Here is a 26,201-nt window from a genome sequence, read left to right on the forward strand (position 1 = left end):
TGTGATGCCATTGGTACTTAAGCTTAGAGATTTTTGCTTCCACTATTTGAGTAACGATGTGAGGTAATTTAAAAAATAATAAAATAGTCCGGGTGCAGTGGCTTGCACCCGTAATCCCAGCACTTTGGGAGGCCGAGGCGGTCAGATCACTTGAGGTTGGGAGTTCAAGACCAGCCTGGACAATGCAGTGAAACTCCATCTCTACTAAAAAAAATACAAAAATATTAGCCAGGCATGGTGGGGTGCCTGTGAGTCCAGCTACTTGGGAGGTGGAGGCAGGAGAATTGCTTGAACCTGGGAAGCAGAGGTTGCAAAGAGCTGAGATCGTACCACTGCACTCCAGTCTGGGCGACAGAGTAGTGAGACTCCACTCAAAAAATAAAATAAGAAAATAACAAAAACTTCTGCAGTGCTTTATAATCTACCATGTACTTTATAATGTACCAGTCCTTACCATAACCCAGTGGGAAATTTATGGCAGAATTAATAACCCATTTTATGGATAAGGAAAGTTAAGTACTTTGCTGAAGCTGTCTCAGATAACTGACAGAGCTGATTGCCTGTTGGCTCCAAATTTCGTATTCTTTGGACAGTGCCTCAAAATGAGCAAAAATTTAAATCTTGGATTTTACTTTTTTAAATCTTAGCTTGAAAAATCATTCTAAGTTTTATACTCACTATTATTAGCTCAGATCACCTAAGTTTGAATTGGCATCTTTTCCCCATGCTTTTGTCATATCTCTAAGACTTCTCCTCCTCTGTCTTACCCCAAAGTTGGCTGTATGTGTGGTCAGTGAGGGTTAGCCTAAGCTAAATTGAATTTGATGGTCATAGCCTTAATGGCACTGCCATATCAAGATGGTTTAGAAGTGTTGAGTTCGTTAACAAAAATGTAACACCAGTAAATAATTTTAGATGCTCTTTTATCTTTTCTTTGATAGTAGCATTAGTTTTTTTTTGTTTGTTTTTGAGATGGAATTTTACTTTCGTTGCCCAAACTGGAGTGCAATGATACGATCTCGGCTCACTGCAACCTCCGCCTCCTGGGTTCAAGTGATTCTTCTGCCTCAGCCTCCCGAGTAGCTGGGATTACAGGCGTGCGTCACCATGCCCAGCTAATTTTTTGTATTTTTAGTAGAAATGGGGTTTCACCATGTTAGCCAGGTTGGTCTCAAACTCCTGACCTCAGGTGATCCGTCCCCCTCAGCCTCCCAAAGTGCTGGGATTACAGGTATGAGCCACTGCACCTGGTCACATTAGCTTTTATTCTGAAACACTTTAAATTTCTTTGTAGCACACTTTATAGATGGCTATGCTTATTTATTTAGGGAAGTACGTTTTTTTAAAACCTAGCTGCTTTTTTTTTTTTTTTTTTTTTTTTTGAGATGGAGTCTCACTCTGTCACCCAGCCTGGAGTGCAGTGGCATGATGTCGGCTCACTGCAACCTCTGCCTTCCAGGTTCAAGCTATTCTCCCACCTCAGTCTCCCAAGTAGCTGGGATTACAGGCGTGTTCCACCACACCCGGCTAATTTTTGTATTTTTAGTAGAAACGGGGTTTCACCGTGTTGACCAGGCTGGTCTCGAACTCCTGATCCGCCTGCCTCAGCCTCCCAAAGTGCTGGGATTATAGGCATGAGCCACTGTGCCCTCCCAAAACCTAGCTCTTATAAACTATGAAATTGTTTCACTAAAGTAGACTTTGGAGCCTTTTCACCTAGTTCCTTTAATGTTGAAAATAGACCCAAATTTCAAAAGCCCCCTAACAAATGCCTGGTTTATAAAAACCTAAAAATGTTTTATATGTTTACATAAATAGATAATTCCACTCCTTTAGTAGATTTGTAACTGTAGGCCTTTTGAACTAGAATTGGCCCTTCTCATCACCCAAGTCCAATTTCTTTATTTTATAGGTAGTGAATGTAATATCCAGAAAAGTTAAGTGGCTTTTGCAAAATCGAACACACCAGGTCTCTTGACCTCCCTACTCAGTCATCCACATTTCGACTCCCTTGCTGCTTTTCTGTGTACTAGAATTGAGAATTAATAATTTTCAAGATATATTAGTGAAATTGGTGACCTGATATTTATTAAATTTCTAAGTAAATGTTGAATTTGTTGAAATTGTTACAACATATCAGCTGGCAAGCTGGATCATTTTTCATACACACACGCTCGTGCAGGGGCCCATGGACACACACCCTCACCCCCAGATCTTAAGAGTTTAGTTAACTTGTTTGATCTATGGGACTGCAAAAATTCAGCCAAGTAATTGTAACCTGTTAACCGTGGCAAATCTAGAAGTGATCCTTCCACTTGCCCTTTGTAAATTTAGAGCCCTTGCTGTGCTGACCTGGTGCATGCTTTCTTGTAGATGAGCTGACCATGATATTGCACACATCCCTGCTTTTGCTCTGATTTTGTCACCTCCCTTTCAAATACCTACTTCACAGTAGTTCCCCTTAGATTTACAACTGCACTCCCTCATCGTCAGCACTGACTGCCATCTTGCCATGGCAAACATAAATAGGGAATTTATTCAAAATACTCTCCCTTTCCTAACCACTGTAAAATCGTTTCTATCTAATAGGGAGATACAGCATTGACCTTCTGGTTATTAAGATAACCAAATCTCCAGATGACTTTGAAGAAGCCAAATGTTAATTCAAATCCATGTTCACAGAACTGACCATTAAAGAAACTTGGTCTTAATTAGAAAATTGAATTCCAGTTATGATAATGAGCTTAGTTATTGTAAAAATTGGGAATATTTGAACTAGGCGATGGGCACCCATCACCAGTTCATATAAAACAGGACTTACTGCTTCAAAATTTATATTTATAATTAGTGAAAAATGTTTAGTGAGCCTACTCAAGGTCTGTTGCTGGGTCAAAGATGAGAAGGCCATGTGACTATATTAGCATCATTTTTAAACATTCTTTCTCCAGGCCTTTTAAATGTAATATAAATGGAGTTGCTTCAGCATGCCATTTTTATCAGCTCTTGTACCTGATGTTCAGTAATTGGTATTAATGGGGCTAATTTAAATTTGCCTAGGGAGTTCAGTTTTTTAGGATGTCTTTATTTCATTGGGCTTAACTCTGATTTAAAAAAAAAAAAAAAGTGGCATTGCCAAAGATTAATACATTGTTACTTGAAAGAAGGAGCTTATGCTTGACTATTAATAAGATCATTTAACTTTAGCCGTTCACCTCCTTTGATTTAAATTGAGTGTATATCTCAGAAGGCAAGTAAAAAGAAAGGATATTTGTCACATTTGAATTTATTTATTTATTTATTTTTGAAACGGAGTCTCCCTCTGTCGCCCAGGCTGGAGTGCAGCAGCTTGATCTCAGCTCGCTGCAAGCTCTGCCTCCCGGGTTCATGCCATTCTCCTGCCTCAGCCTCCCAAGTAGCTGGGACTACAGGCGTCTGCCACCACACCTGGCTAATTTTTTGCATTTTTAGTAGAGACGGGGTTTCACCGTATTAACCAGGATGGTCTCGATCTCCTGACCTCGTGATCCGCCTGCCTCAGCCTCCCAAAGTGCTAGGATTACAGGCGTGAGCCACCGCACCTGGCCTGAATTTATTTTTAAGACACAGAATCAATTAGCAATATTTCCTCTCCTTTTCCCTAAGGATGAGGAAAAATCAAGATTTTAAGCGTATTTTGCTTGAGGTATGTCCCTTCTGTTAGGAGTTGGAACAGAAACAGCTTATTCAATTTTCATATTTTAGTAAAAAGATATATACATGCTGTTGCTATTTTGGAACCACATATATCATTTTAGGTTAGTTGCCATTTCTTTCAACTTATACAAATATACCCCTCTTTTTGCAATATATAGTTTACTCTGTCATTGAAATAAGTGTTAATATTCCTTAAATTATTATGCTGTAATTTGGGGAGGGGGTAGGAATACTACTTCGTAGCAGAGGTGAAATAAAAAGCAGAATTATGTCAGGGAACTGATTATTCTGCCATGGTCTATGCTGAAAATTCTGATAATTTCACTGAGTTACATAAAATTATTGTCAACTGTAATTATAAAATATAAAGTACATTAATTATATGCTTCTTTGTAATTATGGTCAGCTGTGAGAAATGTGCCTCATAACTCAGCTCACCTTAGAAGGGACTTTTTTTTTGCTCTGTGCCCTAACCTGTAACAGTGGACATTGGGTGTTATGAGAAGACATGCACATTTGTCAGGGTGCTAGAAACGCATTGCCCTCCACATTTATGTTCATCATAATTCTCTTGGTTACAGGGACAGGGCATTTATTTCAAATTAGCTCATGCTAAGAAGTAATGTTAGCTCACAGAGAAGAACTTGTGTGGTAGACCTGGTTCCATGCATGGCTGGATCCAAATACCCAAGTAATGACATCAAGAGTGAGTTTTTCTGTTTCCTTTTTCCTTTTTTTTTTTTTTTTTTCTTTTTTGACATAGAGTCTTGCTCTGTTGCCCAGGCTGGAGTGCAGTGGCACAATCTCGCTTCACTGCAGCCTCCACCTCCCAGGTTCAAGCGATTCTCCTGCCTCAGCCTCCTGAGTAGCTGGGATTACCAGCGTGCGCCACCATGCCCAGCTAATTTTTGTATTTTTAGTAGAGATGGAGCTTCACCATGTTGGCCAGGCTGGTCTCGAACTCCTGACTTCAAGTGATCCTCCCACCTTGGCCTCCCAAAGTGCTAGGATTACAGGCATGAGCCACCGCGCCTGGCCTGTGAGTCTTTTTTCGTTTTGCTTTCTTCGTTCTCAGATTCTTTTTCTCTACATAGTAGAAAAGGTGGCCGTTGGTGACAACGGTTTACTGATTTCTACAGTTTTTGTTCTCCAAGGAAAGAAAAGAAAGTCCATAGTTTTCTCACTGTCCATGTATTGAATCCTAGAGATACTATTAATATAAGGGGCCCTGACTGCGTGGTTCTTGCCCCTTGGCCAGTCTCTGTGGATTGAGAGGGATAGGCCCTATGGTTGGTCAGGCCTAGATCATGCCCGCCCACAGGAGGGCCAGCCGCTCCTGTGAATCCCATTGAACCTCTGGGATAGACAGGCATAGACACTCTCTGTAGTTATCTTGCAGAACACGAAGAGGAACAAATAGGATGAGAACATCTTGAAGTGAGAATACTTGTCAGTTTATGAGATGAAAAAACAGTTATAAATCACGTTTCATCTTGCTTTTATTTGATCGTTTCAGTAATAGGTTTTTACCAGTATTTTTTACATTTTTATTAGGCTTTTGTATTTCTTCCATGAGTTGTCTTTTCATGTGTTTTGCTCTTTCCACTGTGATTTTAGTGGTCCTTACTTTATAAGAGCTCTTCATATAGGAGGGCTTCCCTTCTTTCATGCTTTGATATCTGAAAAATTATTATGTAACAGTTATGCATGAAGTTTCACAATATGAAATCTTTAAGATGTTTTTCTAAAATATTAATTGATAAGCAACAAACAGTGAAAGTTTCCTATTCAGATACGAATAATCAATAGAAACATAATTTGAAATACTCTCCATTTGGAAAAAATCCAAATTGAATAATGGAGTAGATGTTATCTGTGAGGATTATTTACTTTTGGAAAACATTGTTTTCCAAAGTAAAATTTTTGGATATATAGGCCTATATTTTTTTACATGTTAAGAGACAGTAACCACATTGAATTTTGATGTGTAGCAACTTAGGTGTCTTTCACCATTCTTTTTATTATAAAGAGCTCTGGGTCTTCTAGTGAAGAAAGTAAATGAAGACTTTTTTTTTGTGACAGAGTCCTGCTCTGTCGTCCAGGCTGGAGTGCAGTGGCATGATCTTGGCTTACTGCAGCTCCGCCTCCCGGGTTCAAGCGATTCTCCTGCCTCGGCTTCCCGAGTAGCTACTTCCCGAGTAGTACAGGCGTGCACCACCATGCCCAGCCAATTTTTGTATTTTTAGTAGAGACAGGGTTTTGCCGTGTTGGCCAGGCTGGTTTCAAACTCCTGACCTCAGGTGATCCACTTGTCTTGGCCTCCCAAAATGCTGAGATTACAGGCGTGGGCACCGCGCCTGGCCAAGACCGCATTTCTTAAGTCAGTTCTTTGATTACATAGTTTAACACGAATGTTTATGCCACTTAATAACAAATCTGTAACCTCAGTAGTTCATAAATATGTTTTGAATGCATTACTTGTCTTAATGTAGTATGTGATATGCCTAGGATAAAGATGATTGATTTTCATCTAACAGAATATTTTATTTAAAAATTTAGAAGTCATTTGAAAGTGTGACAGCATGATGCTTTTGAATATATTTGTATATGAGATGAAAAATTTTTGTTTTCCCTTTGGTCAGCTAAATAATGTGTATTTTTCTACAGTGGAAAATAAGATAAATTGGAATTATTCTTGTTTTTACATAATCTGCACATTGGTAATAATTAAAGTGTATGTGAAAAGTAGAGTTTTTGAATTTGGATTATTCCTAACAAAACACAGTATTTTTAAACCAGTAGAAAAGTTTTTATATTTTCAAAGGGAATCAAGAATTGGATTAGTATAGTCTGTAAATGTGAGGTAATATAATTGTGTTTACTTTAAAAGTATGTTTAGCTTTTCCTTTTCTCCTTTTAACATACCAGTAAAAGGAATTTGTTATAAAGAATGCAACAATACTGAAATGAGTAAGCCCAATGTTAGTCTCTTCTCCCACGCCTTCTCCATTCAGTCCTCCTTTAGAACAGGTGAGTATCTATCCTCCCACCTGTTTTTGCAGACATATCTAAAACTGATTATTTTAATCCAGTGTGTTTCAGAAATGTTCTCCAAAATATAGTAAGTCGGAAGAGATTGGATGAATACCATCAGGAAATCCAGGGACACAAAATTTGAAAATTGTATTTAATGCTTTGCAATAATGCTTAATCCATGCACAATTTGAATTTCACTCTCGTTACTTTTGCAAGGCATAAAACCATTCTCAAAGATTTATCCCAGTATAATTAAAGAGGTATTCATACTGCATGAGTCAGATACTTTCTGAAGAATACAGTATATTCCACTTCACATCAGTATTCATTAATCTATAACAATTGTGGATCAGCAGACTCTATAAAACCAGGCTGCTTTATATCATGTATCATTTGAAGAAACTTTGTTGAGCATGTGCTAATTTAAATATCAAAATCAGTTTTAAATACTACAAGTTTTAATGAAATTAAATTGTTATCCTTATTGAATTTTTAAAACTTCAGTTATCTTCTTGCTTTTGGAAAAAGAATTACTGCATTCTTACTGACATGATAGTAAACTGTCATATACTTAGTAAAAAGTGGTGCATAGAGAAATATTCAAAATGTCTTCTCTTCCTAAAATGTAAAGAGCTGCTTTTAAAGAAAGTTGTAAAAACAAAAAATAAGCTAAACGCAGTTAGAATTTAGTGATTTTGGCCATAAAATGGAAATGTTATATTTTTGTAACATTATCAGTCCTCTTGATTAAAATCCTGATAATATGGTACAGCATCCTTAGAATTTAGTCAAAATTAAAATAGCTGGACCTTTTAAATCCAGGCATCAAAACCCTGGTTTATCACTGTAGTATATTCATTAATAGGTTTTATTCTGGGGCATTTAATTTTAAGGATTATAGTTCCAGCATCCTATTGAATTACATTTCTTGGCCTCAAGTATTAGAATTTAAATCACTGATATTTTTATAAGAGGAAGAATTTTGTGCAAATGGCCCTGGAAAGTTATTTTGGAAGCTAGAGACTGGACTTTGTCTTTCTACAAAAATTGAGATACACTTGTGTGGGGATGAGGGGGGGATACGGTTTTAGGAATTAATGCTTTGAAAACTGAGCCTCAGCCAATCACTTTAATTTCCTGAAGTGATAATCTATGATACATTTAAAATTTGAAAAGTAATTCTTTCAGGGTGATATATGATTATTGCTCTGGTTTGATAGGTTTAGGTTCGAGGTACCTATAAACTTTAGTACCTTGACAATCAGTTAGTGAAGGCATTAATTGGTTGGCAGAGCAGCTCATTTAATTTCTTATACCATATTCTCAGAATTATTTAGAATTGCTAGAGTAATAACTGTAAATCAATTTTTAGCAGATGGAATAGGTCATTTAGTGATGTGCTTTGGTGGTGAAGTGTTAAAATCTTTATCTGACCCCCTTAATAGTGATTATTGACTGTGAGTTTTATTATTAATAACAATTAGGTCATTGAACATTCTGATTTTCCTTTTTTCTTACAGATGAACCAACTAGCCCTAGCATTGATCATGATATTGCACATATCCCTGCTTCTGCTGTTATATCAGCCTCTACCTCTCAGGTCCCCTCCATAGCAACAGTTCCTCCTAGCCTCACAACTTCAGCTCCATTAATTCGCCGTCAGCTCTCACATGACCACGGTATGTCTAAAGGGTGGTTTTGTAAACTGTATCTCATGCTCTGTTTTCCACTTAGAATAGTATGATAAACTGATCTTTCCACCATTAAAAGAATCTGGGAACCACTTGTGAATGTCTAAATATTGGATTTTAATTAATTACAGAATCTGTTGGCCCTCCTAGCCTGGATGCTCAGCCCAACTCAAAGACAGAAAGATCAAAATCATATGATGAGGGTCTGGATGATTACAGAGAAGATGCAAAATTGTAAGTTTCAGGTGTATTATTTTAAATATTTGTATGTGGGTGGGTGTTCAGCATGACCTTGACACATAAGTTCAGAATTTAATGATGTCTTACGTTTTCTAACTTTGACATTAGAAATGCAAATAAATAAAGTTGTTAATGGTAACATTAAATTGAATTTTAAAAATCAGTAACACACAAACATGGTAGAAAAATATGTTACATACTCTCACCCTAGAAACTGCAGCCATTCAGTACTATTCAGACATAATATGTTACTGTTTTCTTTTGTGTAATTCTAGAGCTATTCTATACATAAAATCATATGTACACTACCTAAATATGCATATATGTGTGTGTATTGTATTCTAATTATTTTTACAAACAGATGACACATGGTATAGACACCGATCTTAGAGATCCTTAAATGCATATAGTCCTGGCTCATGCTGTTTCATGATTTTTTAATTTTCCATTGAATAGTTTATACCATAATATACTTAACCAATACTCTATATTAACAGACATTTATATTGATCAAATCTTATGCTATCACAAATACTTCATTGACTATATTTGTACATAGTTCAGCTAGCACACATGTGAATAAATATAATTGAAAACAGGATTCTTAACATCAAAGGGCATGTGTGTTTTTATTTATTTTAAAAATTTATTTATTTTTGAGACAGTTTTGCTCTTGTTGCCCAGGCTGGAGTGCAATGGCGCGATCTCGGCTCACTGCAACCTCCACCTCCTGGGTTCAAGCGATTCTCCTGCGTCAGCCTCCCAAGTAGCTGGGATTACAGACATGTGCCACCTAAGTTTGTATTTTAGTAGACACCGGGTTTCACCATGTTGGTCAGGCTGGTCTCAAACTCCTGACCTCAGGTGATCCACCCACCTCGGCTTGCCATATTTTTAATTTTAATATCTATTGTTAATTGCTGTCCATAAAAATTATACCAAACCACATTCCCACCAACAATATACAAAAGCCTCTGCTGTTACACTCTAACACAGTGTATTGTTTACTTTGATACATGTATTTTTAATTATTATAATGGCATATTGCAGTTTTAATTTGACACTTAGCAGTTGAACACCATTTCGTATATTTAAGATATTTATATTCTTCTGTGAACTGATTTTTTGTATTTTTTGATTATTTTCTACGGATTCTTCTGACTTCTGCATCCTTTTTATATAAAGGAAGCTAACATTTTTCTGTGATGTGTTGCAAGTCTTTCCTAATTCAATATTTTTCATCTTTTTTAAACCATGCAAAAATATTTAAAATTTTTTCTGTGGCTAAATTTAGGAAATACTTGTGGCCTTGGAATTTTGAGTCATATTGTATCAAAAAATTCTGTCACTACTCCAGAAGTATGACAAAATTTATGTTTTTTATTTTTATTTTTTTGCAAACTTACAACTTTGACTCATCTGGAATTAATTTATTCAAATTAGATAAAGAGACAACTTTACATTTTCTAATATCTTTGTCATCCCAAAAGCACCTGTTGAATGTCATCCTTTTCCCACCGATGATACATCATCTTTATTATATACTAAGTCATATGTATTTAATTTGGGGGCTCTTTTCAGTTGATTTATCTGTATATTAATGTACACCAGGTTCTATTAATTATGGTAGTTTTATAATGTCCGTCTTACCTGGTAAGGCTATTATCCGTCATTATTTTGTTTTTTCAGAATTCTCCTGGCTATTTTTATTTTAGTATTTGAACCTTAAAATCAGATTTTCTAGTTCTTGAATTCTTATGTACATTTTCATTGATACAATGATCAATTTATAAATTAACTTGGGGAATACTGACATCTTTATGATACTGAACCTTATGTTAAAGAACTATTTGTCTTTTTTGTTACCTTTGCCTACAGTCCTCTGAGGTTTCCATTTGGTTATTCTTTATATTCCAATAAAATTAGTTCTTTCTGGAGCAGCTACTTGAGGGAGGTTTGTGTGAGGCTAGCAGGGCTTGCTTCCAGGCTAGCAGGAATTTTCCTAAAGATACAGGGTTGGATTTGTGAGCTATTTTAGCCTTTATTTCTTCCTCATTATAAGATATCAAAAACCGCCGTTATTTCAGAGTCTACCACACCCTACACCAACTACACACTGTTTCCTGCAAACATGGCAGGACTGTATGTTTCCTCATTCTCCTCTGATACTCCATGGTAACAAATGAGGCTCCTGTCACCAGCTTCAGCACACTATTTTCCATTGTTCCAAACAAGGGATGGTTGGTTTCAGTCTCTCAGAAATCAATGTAGTGCAGTTTTGAGATCTGCAAGTAATCGGTGCCCTCTTCTTTCTTCCTGTATCCATTGTTTACTTCACTGCAGTTAGCCACCCTTTATATAGTGTAGTTCAGAGTTACAGTGTCTTCTGATATAGTTGAAGATTGAGTTTGCATATCTGTTTCTGATTACGTTGTTGTTTGAGGGGGAGGTTTCTGAGAGGAGAAAACAGTGACACCTTTAGTAACATCTTAAAACTCTAAGTTTCTTAAATGAATTTTGAGTTTAAAGAAAGTTTATTGTCCCTTAATAAAAGTTAAATTATTTTCGATTATTTTAACATGAACCTGTCTCCTGAAGCGCTAAGCCTTTTCAGTGGCAACAGTTGTCCTTCTTTTTGAAAGCAGTCATAACGTGGTTGGAGTAGAAGAGTGAAAGGCCAGGACTGTCTGTAACTGCGCCCTCCCTGCCACATTTCCGGTTCAGGGTATCCACCAGCAGGATGAGTGGAGATGACAGGGAGCATCTCCCTGAAGCTGGCTGCTAATGGCAACTGCTTACTGATCATAATTAACATCATGGAAATCCTTAATATAGCATTGTAGCTACAGTTAACTAATAACATAAAACCCAGTGTTCAGCCTGAGTAGCTTTTTCTTTGATAAAAAAAAAAAAAAGAAAATCCCACACTTTAAGCAGAAACAATTTTAATTTACCAGATCAATTAAGAAAGTTTTAATTATTAAGTGGAACATTTTTTATAAAATTAGCTTTTTTTTCTCTTGCATTGAATAGTGGACATTTAACATGATAATGATGAAATGTCAGATTATTATTGAAAGATTAATTGTAACATTCAAATTATTCTTACATCTTTAAGGTTTTTTTTGCACTTACTGAAAATATTCGTATATTTTTTCCCCAACAGGTCCTTTAAGCACGTATCTAGTCTGAAGGGAATCAAGGTTGGTATTAGAGTGTTTCTACTTACCTTAGTTTATCTCTTCATAGAGAAGTACTTCTTTTACTCAGTAGACATTTAATATTTAAATATTATAACCTTTTATTCTGTAAGTATGTAATACTCGATACACATTGTGCTGATTTTTCTGACTTTATCAGTTCAAGGCCAGAAATCTAACTGCCCAGCAGTCCTTTTTGTATTTTGTTGTATGCTTTTCTATCCTGGACATTATTTCGTGGCTTTCCCCCAACACCCCCCACCCCACCCCTGTTCTCTCTCTTCTCCGTCCCCTTGTACTTCCCTGAAAACATAGAAACTATTAGACAGGAATTTCCTTATTTACCATCTCCAAAAATATCCCTGCCTTTTTCAACCTCCACCTCCTGGGTTCAAGCGATTCTCCTGCCTCAGCCTCCCAAGTAGCTGAGATTACAGGCGCCTGCCATGCCTGGCTAATTTTTGTATTTTTAGTAGAGACGGGGTTTTGTCATGTTGGCCAGGCTGGTCTCGAACTCCTGACTTCAGGTGATCTGCCCGCCTTGGCCTCCCAAATTGCTGGGATTACAGGTGTGGGCCACCATCCCCAGCCAGTCCCCTGCCTTTATACCCACACTTGCTGCCTTCCTTATTCTTAACCATAAATATTGCTGTGCTTGTACCATTATCCTATTAAAAACCAACCCCCACACTTCTTTGGATTCTCTTGCAGTGCCCTTCTGCACAGTCACCATTTTAACATTGACTGGTTCACTCACTGTTGTCTGCACCCATGTTGTTTCCTACATTAAAATAGAAACCTTCCTGGAATCCACATCCTGCTTTATTCGCTACTCCTTTTCACAGCAGAACCCCTTGAAAAAACTATAGTTTCTACTTCTTCTCAGCTCACACACATCAGAACAACACTGACATTCAGGTTCCGAAACTAATGGTTAACCTTGGTTTTTAACTTCCTTGAGCCCTCGCTGGTATTCAACGCAATTTCTGGCTCCCTTCCTGAAACACTTTCTTCTGCTGGCTTCCATCTTGCCACACTTTCCTACTCTTCCTTCTAACTGAAAGACTACTTCTCCATCCCCTCTGCAGGCTCTTTTGCTCCACCTAATATTTGAATGTTGGAATGCCTAGAGTTGTTCTGACCCTTCTTTATCTACCCTGATTTCCTCAGTGATCTTATGCAGAGGTCTCCCAAGTTTACATGGCTATCCTTGACCTCCTTCCTGAACTGCAGCTCGTGTCAGCTGCCATCACTTGGATGTTTAATCAGCAACTCAAGGTTTACATTATGATTAGACCCCAGTTACCCCCAGACCTCGTTATCCCTTAGTTTTCCCCATCTCAGTAAGTTCACTTCCATTCACCTTCTTGATGAAGCCAAGTATTTCAGAACTGGCCCTGTTTCTTCTTTTTCACTCTCCCCCATATCAATTCCAGACTTCTTTTTCACTCTCCCCCATATCAATTCCAGACTACCCTGAATCTTCCTGTCTTCACCTATACTACATAAATCCAAGCTGCCGTCATTTCTCACCTGGATTCCTATAGTCACAGCTCCTTTCATGCGTGTGCCTTTAGAATCCACTCTTGACAGAGTACTCAGAGTGAGCTTTGAACTGGGTGATCAGTTACTCCCCCGATTCATCACTTAATGCTTCTTTCACATTTCCTACCATGGCCTAAAAGACCCTTAATGATCTAGAATTAGCTGTTTGTTGATCACATTAATCAGTGAACATTTAAAGTGATAATGATGATATACAGTCATTAGCTATGCATTCTCACCAAACTTCTCTTCCCTCTGACCTTTTATGGCTGGCTTCTTATTTTTCCTCCAGATTTCTACAAAATATTATTTCTTCAGAGAAGCCCGCCACAGCATTACCAGTTTCTAGCTGCTTCTCAGCCATTCGTTGTTGCATCTTGCCGTTTTCATTCTTCAAATGACATAAATCACAAACCGATCATTTTCTCATTTTTCACTAAAATGTGAACTAATAAGAACAGGAAAATTACACGATTTGTTATTTTTAATGGTTAAAAAATGATAATTCACATTTTTTAAACGAGACTAGATATTTTTAAAAATATAAAGTTAGGATTTTTCAAAAATAGCCCTTCACTTGAAACATAAGAGTTTTTCACAAAGCAGTTTCCATGTGCAAGTATTTATAAAGGAAAATGCTGACATTTTACTGTTTTCTTGGTCTTTTCTATAGATCCCAGACAGCCAAAAGTCATCGGAAGACTCTGGGTCCAGAAAAGATTCTTCCTCAGAGGTCTTCAGTGATGCTGCCAAGGAAGGGTGGCTCCATTTCCGACCCCTTGTCACTGATAAGGGCAAGGTAGTGTATTTTCTAAGCCACCCTGAGTGTCAGAAATGCAGACCCTGACAAATAAACCATAAAGCCTGTATACATAAAATGGCATGATATCCAGATTAAAGAGTGAAAAAAACCATTTATAAATAGATTTTTCTACATTAAAAAAAGTATTCCTTAAAATTCTAATTATTGCATTAATTTAGTACTTTTTGTCCTGTGTAACAGCTACATGTAGAATATATTGTCTTACGTTTCGGCAATGTAAACAGGAAATCAAAGTATTTAAAAAGGAACTCTGCTTTTCTTATTAGTTTATTAGCAATGGGTTATTCCATTGTCCTTTAGGAAGTGGCAATTCAGTTTTAAATTTTTACGTCTCTTAGTTTATTTTAAATTACCTGTATAACTTTGTTTCATTTTATTTTAAAAACATTAAGTTAAATATAAAAATATCAATATATGCATCCAGTAGATTTCAACAGAAAAAGACTTTGCCATGAAGAGTTTCTATAATATTTGGACAGCTTATATATAAGAACATTTTAATGCTGTCAGAAGAGTTTAAAAATTTTAAGAAAACTCACTTTGGATGTGGATAGAGTTGCTTAGCCATATAAAGTTGATGAACTCTGTTAATTAGTTATGTATACAATTGTTTGAGAACTCCTGCAGTATCTGTCATTTGTGTGCTCTGAGACGTAAGTCTTTCACTCAAAAGGTTTTTTGGACTGATTTTTAAATTTTCTATTCCGTTACTGTTTTTGATATATTTTGCTACATTTATTTTATTTGATTAGCTTTGTTCATATTGCCTTCCCAGCTAAAGTTGGGATTTCATTGTCCTTGACTTTGATATGAATACACTGCCTAACTCAGTTTAGCTCCACAATTTTTATCCTTCCTCTCCTCACAATTATGTAGTGAGCTAAATCTGCCACCTGCTACACTAGTTATATGTAAATGCAGAGGAAGGGTGTTGCTTAATGTGCTTATCCTGTCACAAAGATTTAGCCAAATATTGACTATTAATGATTTCAGGTTTAATGAACTGTCGCATGTTTTCTAGCGAGTTGGTGGAAGTATTCGGCCATGGAAACAGATGTACGTTGTCCTTCGGGGTCATTCACTTTACCTGTACAAAGATAAAAGAGAGCAGACGACTCCGTCTGAGGAAGAGCAGCCCATCAGTGTTAATGCTTGCTTGATAGACATCTCTTACAGTGAGACCAAGAGGAAAAATGTGTTTCGACTCACCACGTCCGACTGCGAATGCCTGTTTCAGGCTGAAGACAGAGATGATATGTTAGCTTGGATCAAGAGGATCCAGGAGAGCAGCAACCTAAACGAAGAGGTGGGTGTTCAAAGGAATGCTGGAGAAATCTGACTCTTTCACAACACTTTCTTACAAAGATCTAAGGAATATGATATATCATTTTTATAAAAAATTATAATATGCTATTTTCATGTAAAACAGTTGATGAAAAGGAAAACTCAAACATACTTTTTTATATTATTTTCACATATTGGAAAATCACCATCACTGAACTAGAAAAATAGGTTATTTATATATTCTGTATACCTCCTCAGAAGCAATGAACTACCTTCCTAGTCCTGGTTGTTTGTGACCAAGTTATTCCAGATCCATTTCCATCTTTCAAAGACAGGATTGTTGTAGGGCTTAAGTTATAGTAAAAATACTTACCAGTATAAATAACTATATAAATGCAGAGTGATACTGATGATTTTTGTTAATAGAACTATACAGTCAAGAATATGATATAGCCTACTGTCACACAATAATTAGTTTATAAGAAAACTTGCATTTTCAAAAAGCGTAAGTCAGCTTTTGTTTGTTTGTTTGTTTTGAAACTGAGTCTTGCTCTGTCGCCCGGCTGGAGTGCAGTGGCGCGATCTCGACTCACTGCAAGCCCCGCCTCCCGGGTTCACGCCATTCGCCATTCTCCTGCCTTAGCTTCCCCAGTAGTTGGGACAACAGGCAGCCGTCACCATGCCCGGATAATTTTTTGTATTTTTAGTAGTGATGGGGTTTCACTGTGTTAGCTAGGATGGTCTCGATCTCCTGACCTCGTGATCTGCCCACCTCGGCCTCCCAAAGTGCTGGGATTACAGGCATGAGTCACCGTGCCTGGCCCAGCTTTTCTTTTTCATGCAGAACAGTGTTTAGGGATTTGAGAATTTGCAGCTTATGATCATCAAGGTATTTTTACAGTAGGAATTTAAATAGTAAAGATAGTTTTTAAAGTATGTATAACTATAAACTTAACCAAATCTAGCAGTGATTAAGTCAGCATTTGCTCAAGTATTTTCTTATCATTAACACAGTTTTTTCTTTACTGTGTTCTCACTTTTCATGCCTATTTATTATAACCAAAAAAGGGGCACAAAGTTCTCTTTTAATACTCAGGAATGCCTACATTAAATGTGAACTTATGCAAATTACGTTCTAATTTAGTCATTTCCATTATATCCAATTCAAAGTATTAAAACGTATACCATAGGAAAAGTGTGCTTTTTTCCTTTGGTAGTTTACACTCTGCCTTGTTTGTGGTTAAAAATAACACCAGATCTTTATCAGTGCAACCTATGTTGTACAACTACCCGCTATACAGAGAGCATCACACCTGAATTTTTGCAAAATAAACAGGGAGAATAAGAACTTAGATGTGGATTTCAGGTTTAAGTTATAGTTCAGAGGAGTTCTGTGTAACAGGCACCTACTATGCGTCAGGCATTGTCTCAGGCAGTAGACTGTCATTGTTAAAACTCCTTCAGATGAGTTGTTCTGTGACACATAGTGGCTGTTTGGAGGATTGAATGAGATAATGCATATGAAGAATGCCAAGTAATAAACATTTACTTAATGTGAGCTATTATCATCACCATCTAATCTTAAGACACAGGTACACAAGTATTTTCCCCAGTTTTATAGATGAGAAAACAATAATTCACTGAGCACATACCATATGGCAGATACTATTTTAAACGTTTTACATGCATTAATCTCAGCAACCATATGAATGTGTCCTATTATCATCACCACCATTCTACAAATAAGGCAACTGTGGCAAAGAGAGGCTAAATAATTTCCCTAAGGTCACACAGTGACTTAAGCATCAGGGGTAGGATTTAAATCCAGGCAGTCTTATTCTAGATCTTAATCATACGATCTTCTCAGCTGATAAGTTGGAAGAGTCTATTTAAATTCAAGATAACTTACTCCCATATTTAAAGACTATTCTTTGTAAACTGTATCATCACTCACTATAATCAAAACGAGGCAGGTTAAAAAAAATTGAGAACCCCAGTCAATATCAATGTATAATTGGAATGAATAGGAAAAAAAGGATCACTTTATGGTCAACTCTGGGTTTACCATATAGCATTTCATACAAGTTGACTCACAGAGGTTAAAAAAAACATCAAGCAAATTTTGAGCTTTTCTCTTTTTTGTCTTCTGATAATGTAACTGCCACTTGTGATAGTAGTTGATCCTTGGTTTCACTGTCCTTAAAAATTAGTCACTAACAAATTCTGGCAGTCTGTTTTCATCTTTCATCCACCTATATTATTTTTCTTTTTAAAGAAAAATCACTTACACGTATATTTCTTAAATGCTGATCGTTCTTTCTGGTATTAGAGAAAACACTGGCTGCTTCCTAGTCATTTATTTTAAATGGACAGATCAATTCGGTAAGTATTGAACACATGTTACTTGCTGGTACTATCCTAGGTATTGCATGGATACAGAAAAGAAACAAAATCCTTTGGCAATGTTGGGAGGCACTTGGAACATTTGTCACACGGTGATGTTGAATAGTAGCTTTGAAACAGCTCCACTGAGAACAGATGATAGTAGTGTTTGTGTTAAATAAGCAAAGCAGTACAACAGAAAGCCTCAAAAAAGTAGGGATCACTTATTTATGTTTAGAATTGATTTTCTGATTTTACTTTATTCTGTAGGACACTGGAGTCACTAACAGGGATCTAATTAGTCGAAGAATAAAAGAATACAACAATCTGATGAGGTGAGAATCCCACCTTGCCTGCAGTTAATTTGGATATAAAATCAGTACAGTCATCCCCCTTATTTGCAAAGATACAGTCCAAGACCCCCAGTGGATGCTTGAAACTGCAGACAGTACCAAATCCTCTCCACACTATATTTTTTCCCATATAGTAATGGGCGGGTAGTGTATACAGTGTGGCTACTCTGGATGAAAGGATGATTCTTATTCTGGGCAGGACTACAAAATTGAAAGCTTATGAATTGTTTATTCCAAGAATTTTCCAGTTAATATTTTCATACCGTGGCTTACCATGGGTAACTGAAACCATAGATAGAGGGGGATTACTGTAATTGTTAACAAATGTCATTTCCTTGAACAGCAAAGCAGAACCGTTGCCAAAAACACCTCGCCAGAGTCTCAGCATCAGGCAAACTTTGCTTGGTGCTAAATCAGAGCCAAAGACTCAAAGCCCACACTCCCCGAAGGAAGAGTCGGAAAGGAAACTTCTCAGTAAAGGTATTGATGTTAGCTTTCTAACAAATAAATATGATGATTTAAAACTGACATCGTAGAGGCACGTTTATGTTTTCTGTACCATTTCTACTGACCAGGCCCCATGTCAACTAGCTCAAAATTCATAGTAGGCTTGGTCTGGGCTCATTGGGCCTTTCCCTTTGTGAGGTCCAAAACACCAGCTTCATTATAAAGAGGAAGTGAGGGAAAATACAAAAATACTTAAATCAGAGACATTACAAATTTAAATGACTTGGAGGATTCAGGTCCTATCATTTTGAAATAAAACTATTATTTTTCCCTTTGTTGAAGTCTCACGATAAAGATGACCCACTGATTCTATTTTTTTTTTTTTTTTTTTTGCTGTTTTAAAGAAAATTATAGCATGCATTATAAAAGAATGAAGTAAAAGTTATATGGAAGAGAACATATTTTTGTTAAATATAGGATGTATTATTTATATTACAGGACTTGGATTTATGTAAACATTGATAAAGTGTTTTTAAAGTCATGATTTAGACACTCATTTCCATTTTATTATGTTGTTTTATTTTGACTGGCAATCAAAAGATGATACCAGTCCCCCAAAAGACAAAGGCACATGGAGAAAAGGCATTCCAAATCTTATGAGAAAGACATTTGAGAAAAAGCCAACTGCTACAGGAACTTTCGGCGTCCGACTAGATGACTGCCCACCAGCTCATACTAATCGGGTAGGAGACACCAGCCCACCGGATTTCCTCAAGTCGTTAATTCAGTTTTGATTATAATGGGATCTGAGTATATAGCCTTTCAGACAACAGAGACTGTCAATCTATTTTCCTCTTCATAGCAGACCTTAGTTTCCCTAAGTATTTCTGACCTGTAATGCTTTTTTTCTAATGTATTGACTCTGAAATTGAATAATTATTCAACTGTTAGGAATTTGTCTGAAATGGTCGGTAAGAATTCATCTTCAAATCGTGTGTGTTTCTGCTTTTAGCATCTTAAAACAAGGATGAGAACAAGAACCTGATTAAGAAAGTATAATACATGTAAATGTATGTGCATATGTTTAAAACACCCATGCTAGGATTCGTATCATGAATTGATACTACTCTCTCCTCCTCCTCTTATCTCTTCATTCAGCAGAACGGTTTCCACATTCTCTTCACCTGTTCTTACTTCCTTGTTATAATGTTATCTCTCTGGGGATCCCTCTCTTTCTCTCGGTCTATTCTCTTCTTACTGTCTCAAATATCTCTTGCAGGTTTTATCTATTCCCAGATCTATAATGTCTGTATTCTTTATATTACATAACAGCAATTTATGTTTCTTTTTGGATGAAAGGGGCATTTTAGCTGTGATATACAACTACTAAACATTTGTGCTGCATTAAATAAAATGTTTATTTCTTGTTTTGCAGTATATTCCATTAATAGTTGACATATGTTGCAAATTAGTTGAAGAAAGAGGTCTTGAATATACAGGTATTTATAGAGTTCCTGGAAATAATGCAGCCATCTCAAGTATGCAAGAAGAACTCAACAAGGGAATGGCTGATATTGATATACAAGATGATGTAAGTTTGCTTATTTGAATAACTGATCCTTTTTTTTTTCCCCTTTGGTGGAATTGGATATGAAAATACTATATTTCTATTTTGTACACCTAGAAATGGCGAGATTTGAATGTGATAAGCAGTTTACTAAAATCCTTCTTCAGAAAACTCCCTGAGCCTCTCTTCACAAATGGTGAGTTAACTCCCATGAAAGGAAATGGTTCAAGTTACAACTGGAAAACCATAAAATATTAAATTGAACCAGGACAAAATGTCTTGGTCAAAGGAAACAGGAGGCTTTATTTAGTTCTCCCTCATATATTAAAAACATAAAAGTTATTTAGGTTAAGCGAAATATGTATTATCTTGTTCATACATGTTTGCAGCCAAATTAATTATTGTTTCTTAATATTATTATTTCCAGTCAAATGGCTTCTGACATCATAAGGTACAATGAGTAGAAAAATGTTTTTTCAGTCAAGCCAAGTATTTAAGTGCCATGTAAGACACTTTACTAGATGTTGTTGGAGGGTGGGGGAGGAATGGACAGGCTGTGTAAATATAGGATGGTTCTTGCAGGGAACTTACATTTTAGAGATCTACATTTCAAAGACTATGTAGAAATCTTTCCTATGTTGTGGTTTAAAATTGATCCTTAAAGGGAAACTAGATTACAATTCACCTAGGCAATTTAAGATCAATTTGTTTTATTGTTCTTGTCGTCAGATAAATATGCTGATTTTATTGAAGCTAATCGTAAAGAAGATCCTCTAGATCGTCTGAAAACATTAAAAAGACTAGTAGGTATTATTTTATATTTTTGGGGATACAACTAAAATTCAGCCTCTAAATCCATCGTGAAAATAATCTGTTTCAGATTCACGATTTGCCTGAACATCATTATGAAACACTTAAGTTCCTTTCAGCTCATCTGAAGACAGTGGCAGAAAATTCAGAAAAAAATAAGGTATGTAAAATGCTTATTGAAGAAATGTACTTTTAGTGGCTTTAGTTTAAAAGATATGCTTCATTACTTCATGCCAAATACTCAATAAAAGTTTGTAATTCAACATCAAAAATTCAACATCAAACTGGGTAAGTCCTTCTTAAAATTGTTTTTAAAAGCAAAAGATCCCAAAATACCAGTTGTCACCATTTTAAAAGGATATCACCATTTTAAAAGGATATTTTAAAAGATTTCTTTTATGGTTATTCAGTAAGAAAAATGAAAAAGTCAGAAATTTTACTTCTCTGATTTCTTAGCTGTATATCAATATTTTGAAGAGGTAACATATGCATGCGCAACAACAGTCAAAAGGCCAAATAGAATACAGGGAAAACAGATATAAACAGATAAGTCATTTTCATTCCTTTTAACACCACCACATTTTCTTTGTCAAACACAACAAAATATATTCTTTATATTGTCTAATATTCAGTTCACATTCAGTTTTTATTTTTTTTTTTTAAATTGTATTAGAGACAGGGTCTCACCATGTTGCCCAGGCTGGTCTCAAACTTCTGGGCTCAAGCAGTTCAGCTGGTCTCAAACTTCTGGCCTCAAGCAATTCACCTGCCTACCAAAGTGCTGGGATTATAGGCATGAACCACCATGCCCAGCCCCATTCAGTTTTTCTTGATTGTAAAAGTGTCTTTATAGGGTTATTTGCTTAAGTCAATATCCAAACAAGGTCTACACATGGTATTTGGTTGACAGGTTGTAATCTTAACTTAGTTTTTTGATGATTATTGCCTAAATCCATTATATCATCAGAGATTGTAAAATGATGATTTTCTAACTCAAGGGCATTACTTCTTAAAGTACTGAAACAGTCGTTTTAATTTCTGGGGAAGAAAATATAAGAATACCATAAGCTCAGGAATATTGCTGACGCTCTTTTCTGAGTGATTTTTCCTTAAGGTAGAGAAAGATAGATCAGTTTAGTGGCTGTGCATGTTCTGGAAGTTGTAAGGATTGATTATGAGAAGAGTGTCACCTCTATTACCTGTAAATCAAGAAGCTTACTTCCTTTAGGTGCTCAATTTCCTCCATAGTGATAGGGCTACAAAATGGTTAAAAAGAAAAAAAAAAGAAAAAGGAAATGAAAGCCTAGACTGTTTCCAGAAATTCATATTGTACAAGCCAAAGAGTTTTCAATATAATTGTAGCTGAAATAGTCTCTAATTAATTTCAGTATTTCCTGAAATCTATTACATCATTCATCAGTTTTGCTGCGTGTTAGGATTTACTGTTGGTCTAGTTAATTTAGAAAGTACTGAATTAATCTTTAGCATAGGTCTTTACTGAAGAATTTTTTGTGTCTTTAATATAATTACACTGTTCCATTGATCTATGTCTCTGTTGTGGTACCAGTACCATGCTGTTTTGGTTACTGTAGCCTTGTAGTATAGTTTGAAGTCAGGTAGCGTGATACCTCCAGCTTTGTTCTTTTGGCTTAGGATTGACTTGGCGATGCGGGCTCTTTTTTGGTTCCATATGAACTTTAAAGTAGTTTTTTCCAATTCTGTGAAGAAAGTCATTGGTAGCTTGATGGGGATGGCATTGAATCTATAAATTACCTTGGGCAGTATGGCCATTTTCATGTTATTGATTCTTCCAATCCATGAAGCATGGAATGTTCTTCCATTTGTTTGTATCCTCTTTTATTTCATTGAACAGTGGTTTGTAGCTCTCCTTGAAGAGGTCCTTCACATCCCTTGTAAGTTGGATTCCTAGGTATTTTATTCTCTTTGAAGCAATTGTGAATGGGAATTCACTCATGATTTGGCTCTCTGTTTGTCTGTTATTGGTGTACAAGAACGCTTGTGATTTTTGTACATTGATTTTGTATCCTGAGACTTTGCTGAAGTTGCTTATCAGCTTAAGGAGATTTTGGGCTGAGACAATGGGGTTTTCTAGATATACAATCATGTCATCTGCAAACAGGGACAATTTGACTTCCTCTTTTCCTAATTGAATACCCTTTTATTTCCTTCTCCTGCCTGATTGCCCTGGCCAGAACTTCCAGCACTATGTTGAATAGGAGTAGTGAGAGAGGGCATCCCTGTCTTGTGCCAGTTTTCAGAGGGAATGCTTCCAGTTTTTGCCCATTCAGTATGATATTGGCTGTGGGTTTGTCATAGATAGCTCTTATTATTTTGAGATATGTCCCATCAATACCTAATTTATTGAGAGTTTTTAGCATGAAGGGTTGTTGAATTTTGTCAAAGGCCTTTTCTGCATCTATTGAGATAATCATGTGGTTTTTGTCTTTGGTTCTGTTTATATGCTGGATTACATTTATTGATTTGCGTATGTTAAACCAGCCTTGCATCCCAGGGATGAAGCCCACTCGATCATGGTGTATAAGCTTTTTGATGTGCTGCTGGATTCGGTTTGCCAGTATTTTATTGAGGATTTTTGGACATGAACAGACACTTCTCTAAAGAAGACATTTGTGCAGCCAAAAAACACATGAAAAAATGCTCATCATCACTGGCCATCAGAGAAATGCAAATCAAAACCACAATGAGATACCATCTCACACCAGTTAGAATAGCGATCATTAAAAAGTCAGGAAACAACAGGTGCTGGAGAGGCTGTGGAGAAATAGGAACACTTTTACACTGTTGGTGGAACTGTAAACTAGTTCAACCATTGTGGAAGTCAGTGTGGCGATTCCTCAGGGATCTACAACTAGAAATACCATTTGACCCAGCCATCCCATTACTGGGTATATACCCAAAGGACTATAAATCATGCTGCTATAAAGACACATGCGGGCCGGGCGCGGTGGCTCACGCTTGTAATCCCAGCACTTTGGGAGGCTGAGGCGGGCGGATCATGAGGTCAGGAGATCGAGACCACGGTGAAACCCTGTCTCTACTAAAAATACAAAAAAATTAGCCGGGCATGGTGGCAGGTGCCTGTAGTCCCAGCTACTCAGAGAGGCTGAGGCAGGAGAATGGCGTGAACCTGGGAGGCAGAGCTTGCAGTGAGCTGAGATTGCGCCACTGCACTCCAGCCTGGGCGACAGAGCGAGACTCCGTCTCAAAAAAAAAAAAAAACTAATGCACACGTATGTTTGCTGCGGCACTATTCACAATAGCAAAGACTTGGAACCAACCCAAATGTCCAACAGCGATAGACTGGATTAAGAAAATACGGCACATATACACCATGGAATACTATGCAGCCATAAAAAATGATGAGTTCATGTCCTTTGTAGGGACATGGATGAAACTGGAAAACATCATTCTCAGTAAACTATCGCAAGGACAAAAAAACCAAACACCGCATGTTCTCACTCATAGGTGGGAATTGAACAATGAGAACTCATGGACACAGGAAGGGGAACATCACACTCCGGGGACTGCTGTGGGTTGGGGGGAGCGGGGAGGGACAGCATTAGGGATATACCTAATGCTAAATGATGAGTTAATGGGTGCAGCAAACCAACATGGCACATGGATACATATGTAACAAACCTGCACATTGTGCACATGTACCCTAAAACCTAAAGTATAATAATAATAAAAAAAAAGAAAGGAACTTAAATGAAAAGAAAAAAAATATATAATTACACTGAATCTTGAAGAAGGGGTATGATATTTTATGGAATATCTTTCAAGAAAAATAGAATTTTTAAATTTATGAATAAACTCTAGACTATTCTACCAGTTTTATGTAGGAACCAGCTGAAACTGTTTACCCAGATAAAATATTACGGTGTATACATATAAATAGTAATGTATGTTATCATTAGTCTAAAAACATAAATCATAGTCTAGAGTCCAGTAAAAATTTTATATAAGGCATTTGAGATGGTAGACTTCTGTTTTTTTGAGCCACCAACACCAGCACAGATTTAAGAGTAGGATGAGTACATATTCTAGAGGGAGACCAGAAACATTTCTGGGTGCCTAGTTTTAAGTACATCTTTCCCACACATAGTTTCTTTCTACCAAGCCAACTCTCTCGAAAAATCCTGACTTCAACACAATTTCTTCTTATTCCTCTGCACAAAAATCCTGACTTCAACACAATTTCTTCTTATTCCTCTGCACTGATGGTGTCGTTATGTGTGTGCTACACTAGTTAGGTGTGCAGCAGTTGCTTTTCTTTTTTTTCCAGTTTGGCTTTTTGAGTTTGGCAGTGAGTTTTACCCTCCTGGGATGTTATTAGGGTTGATTAAAGTTATTTTAATCAAATACTGAATTCAAAATATATCAGACACTATAAGATTTAATGAAGGAAAAACAAAAGATATATACTTTTGACAAATCTGATAATTAAGGAATACTAAATATGGAAATTAATGTAGCTTCAGAAGATTGGTTTCAAGTAAAAATTGGTCAGAAATAATATTTCCAAACATTGGGTGTTTACACATTAGTGATTTTGATGTACTAGAGGGAAAATCTGTAACCTTTCATGTATCTTTAAGCACTTCTTCCACTTTTCATTTCTCAAGGGGAGGGAGTTTTTTGTTTTTTTTCTTTTTTTCTTCAAACAGGGTCTTTCTTCACTCTGTCGCCCAGGCTGCAACCTCGACCTGCTCCCACCTCAGCCTCCAGAGTAGCTGGGACTACATGCACACACCATCATGCCTGGCTAATTTATTTTTAGTAGAGATGAGGTCTTGAACTCCTGGGCTCAAGCAATCCACCTGACTCGGTCCCCCAAAGTGCTGGGACTACAGGTGTGCCTGTAATCTTTTGCAAGTTTTTTTTCCTTTGATTTTAACATTTTTATCAGTTAATCCAGCTTTGGTAACCCTCGTTTTGAACCAAATCAGTTGTTTTCAATCAAAGGCTTCTTGGAAAAAAATGAATGCTAATTATGCATTGCACATTATCATTAATGCAGAAAAAACGTTTTGTACTCATCTGCTTTGAAAATCCTAACTAGGCCACTTGAGGCTGACACTTGGAATC

At 36.6% G+C, this 26,201-nt stretch overlaps 1 protein-coding gene across 9 annotated transcripts in view; it reads left to right on the top strand.

The window, feature by feature from the left end:
* The window catches only part of ARHGAP21 (Rho GTPase activating protein 21), a 138,079-nt gene that overhangs the window by 103,335 nt on the left and 8,543 nt on the right, over positions 1–26,201 (top strand). For all 9 annotated transcript variants that reach the window (XR_004026809.1, XR_004026810.1, XM_030799012.1 and 6 more), the window contains 12 exons: positions 8,250–8,408; positions 8,552–8,654; positions 11,827–11,863; positions 14,079–14,204; positions 15,250–15,534; positions 18,165–18,229; positions 18,591–18,727; positions 19,295–19,437; positions 20,130–20,285; positions 20,379–20,457; positions 20,991–21,064; positions 21,142–21,231. Coding sequence is in view for 7 of the 9 variants with exons in the window: in XM_030799012.1 (XP_030654872.1) it covers positions 8,250–8,408; positions 8,552–8,654; positions 11,827–11,863; positions 14,079–14,204; positions 15,250–15,534; positions 18,165–18,229; positions 18,591–18,727; positions 19,295–19,437; positions 20,130–20,285; positions 20,379–20,457; positions 20,991–21,064; positions 21,142–21,231 (1,454 nt within the window). In the remaining 2 variants the exon portion in view is untranslated. The remainder of the gene's footprint in view (positions 1–8,249; positions 8,409–8,551; positions 8,655–11,826; positions 11,864–14,078; positions 14,205–15,249; positions 15,535–18,164; positions 18,230–18,590; positions 18,728–19,294; positions 19,438–20,129; positions 20,286–20,378; positions 20,458–20,990; positions 21,065–21,141; positions 21,232–26,201) is intronic.

The sequence above is a fragment of the Nomascus leucogenys genome, chromosome 18, assembly GCF_006542625.1.
Source record: "Nomascus leucogenys isolate Asia chromosome 18, Asia_NLE_v1, whole genome shotgun sequence".
NCBI lineage: Eukaryota > Metazoa > Chordata > Mammalia > Primates > Hylobatidae > Nomascus > Nomascus leucogenys.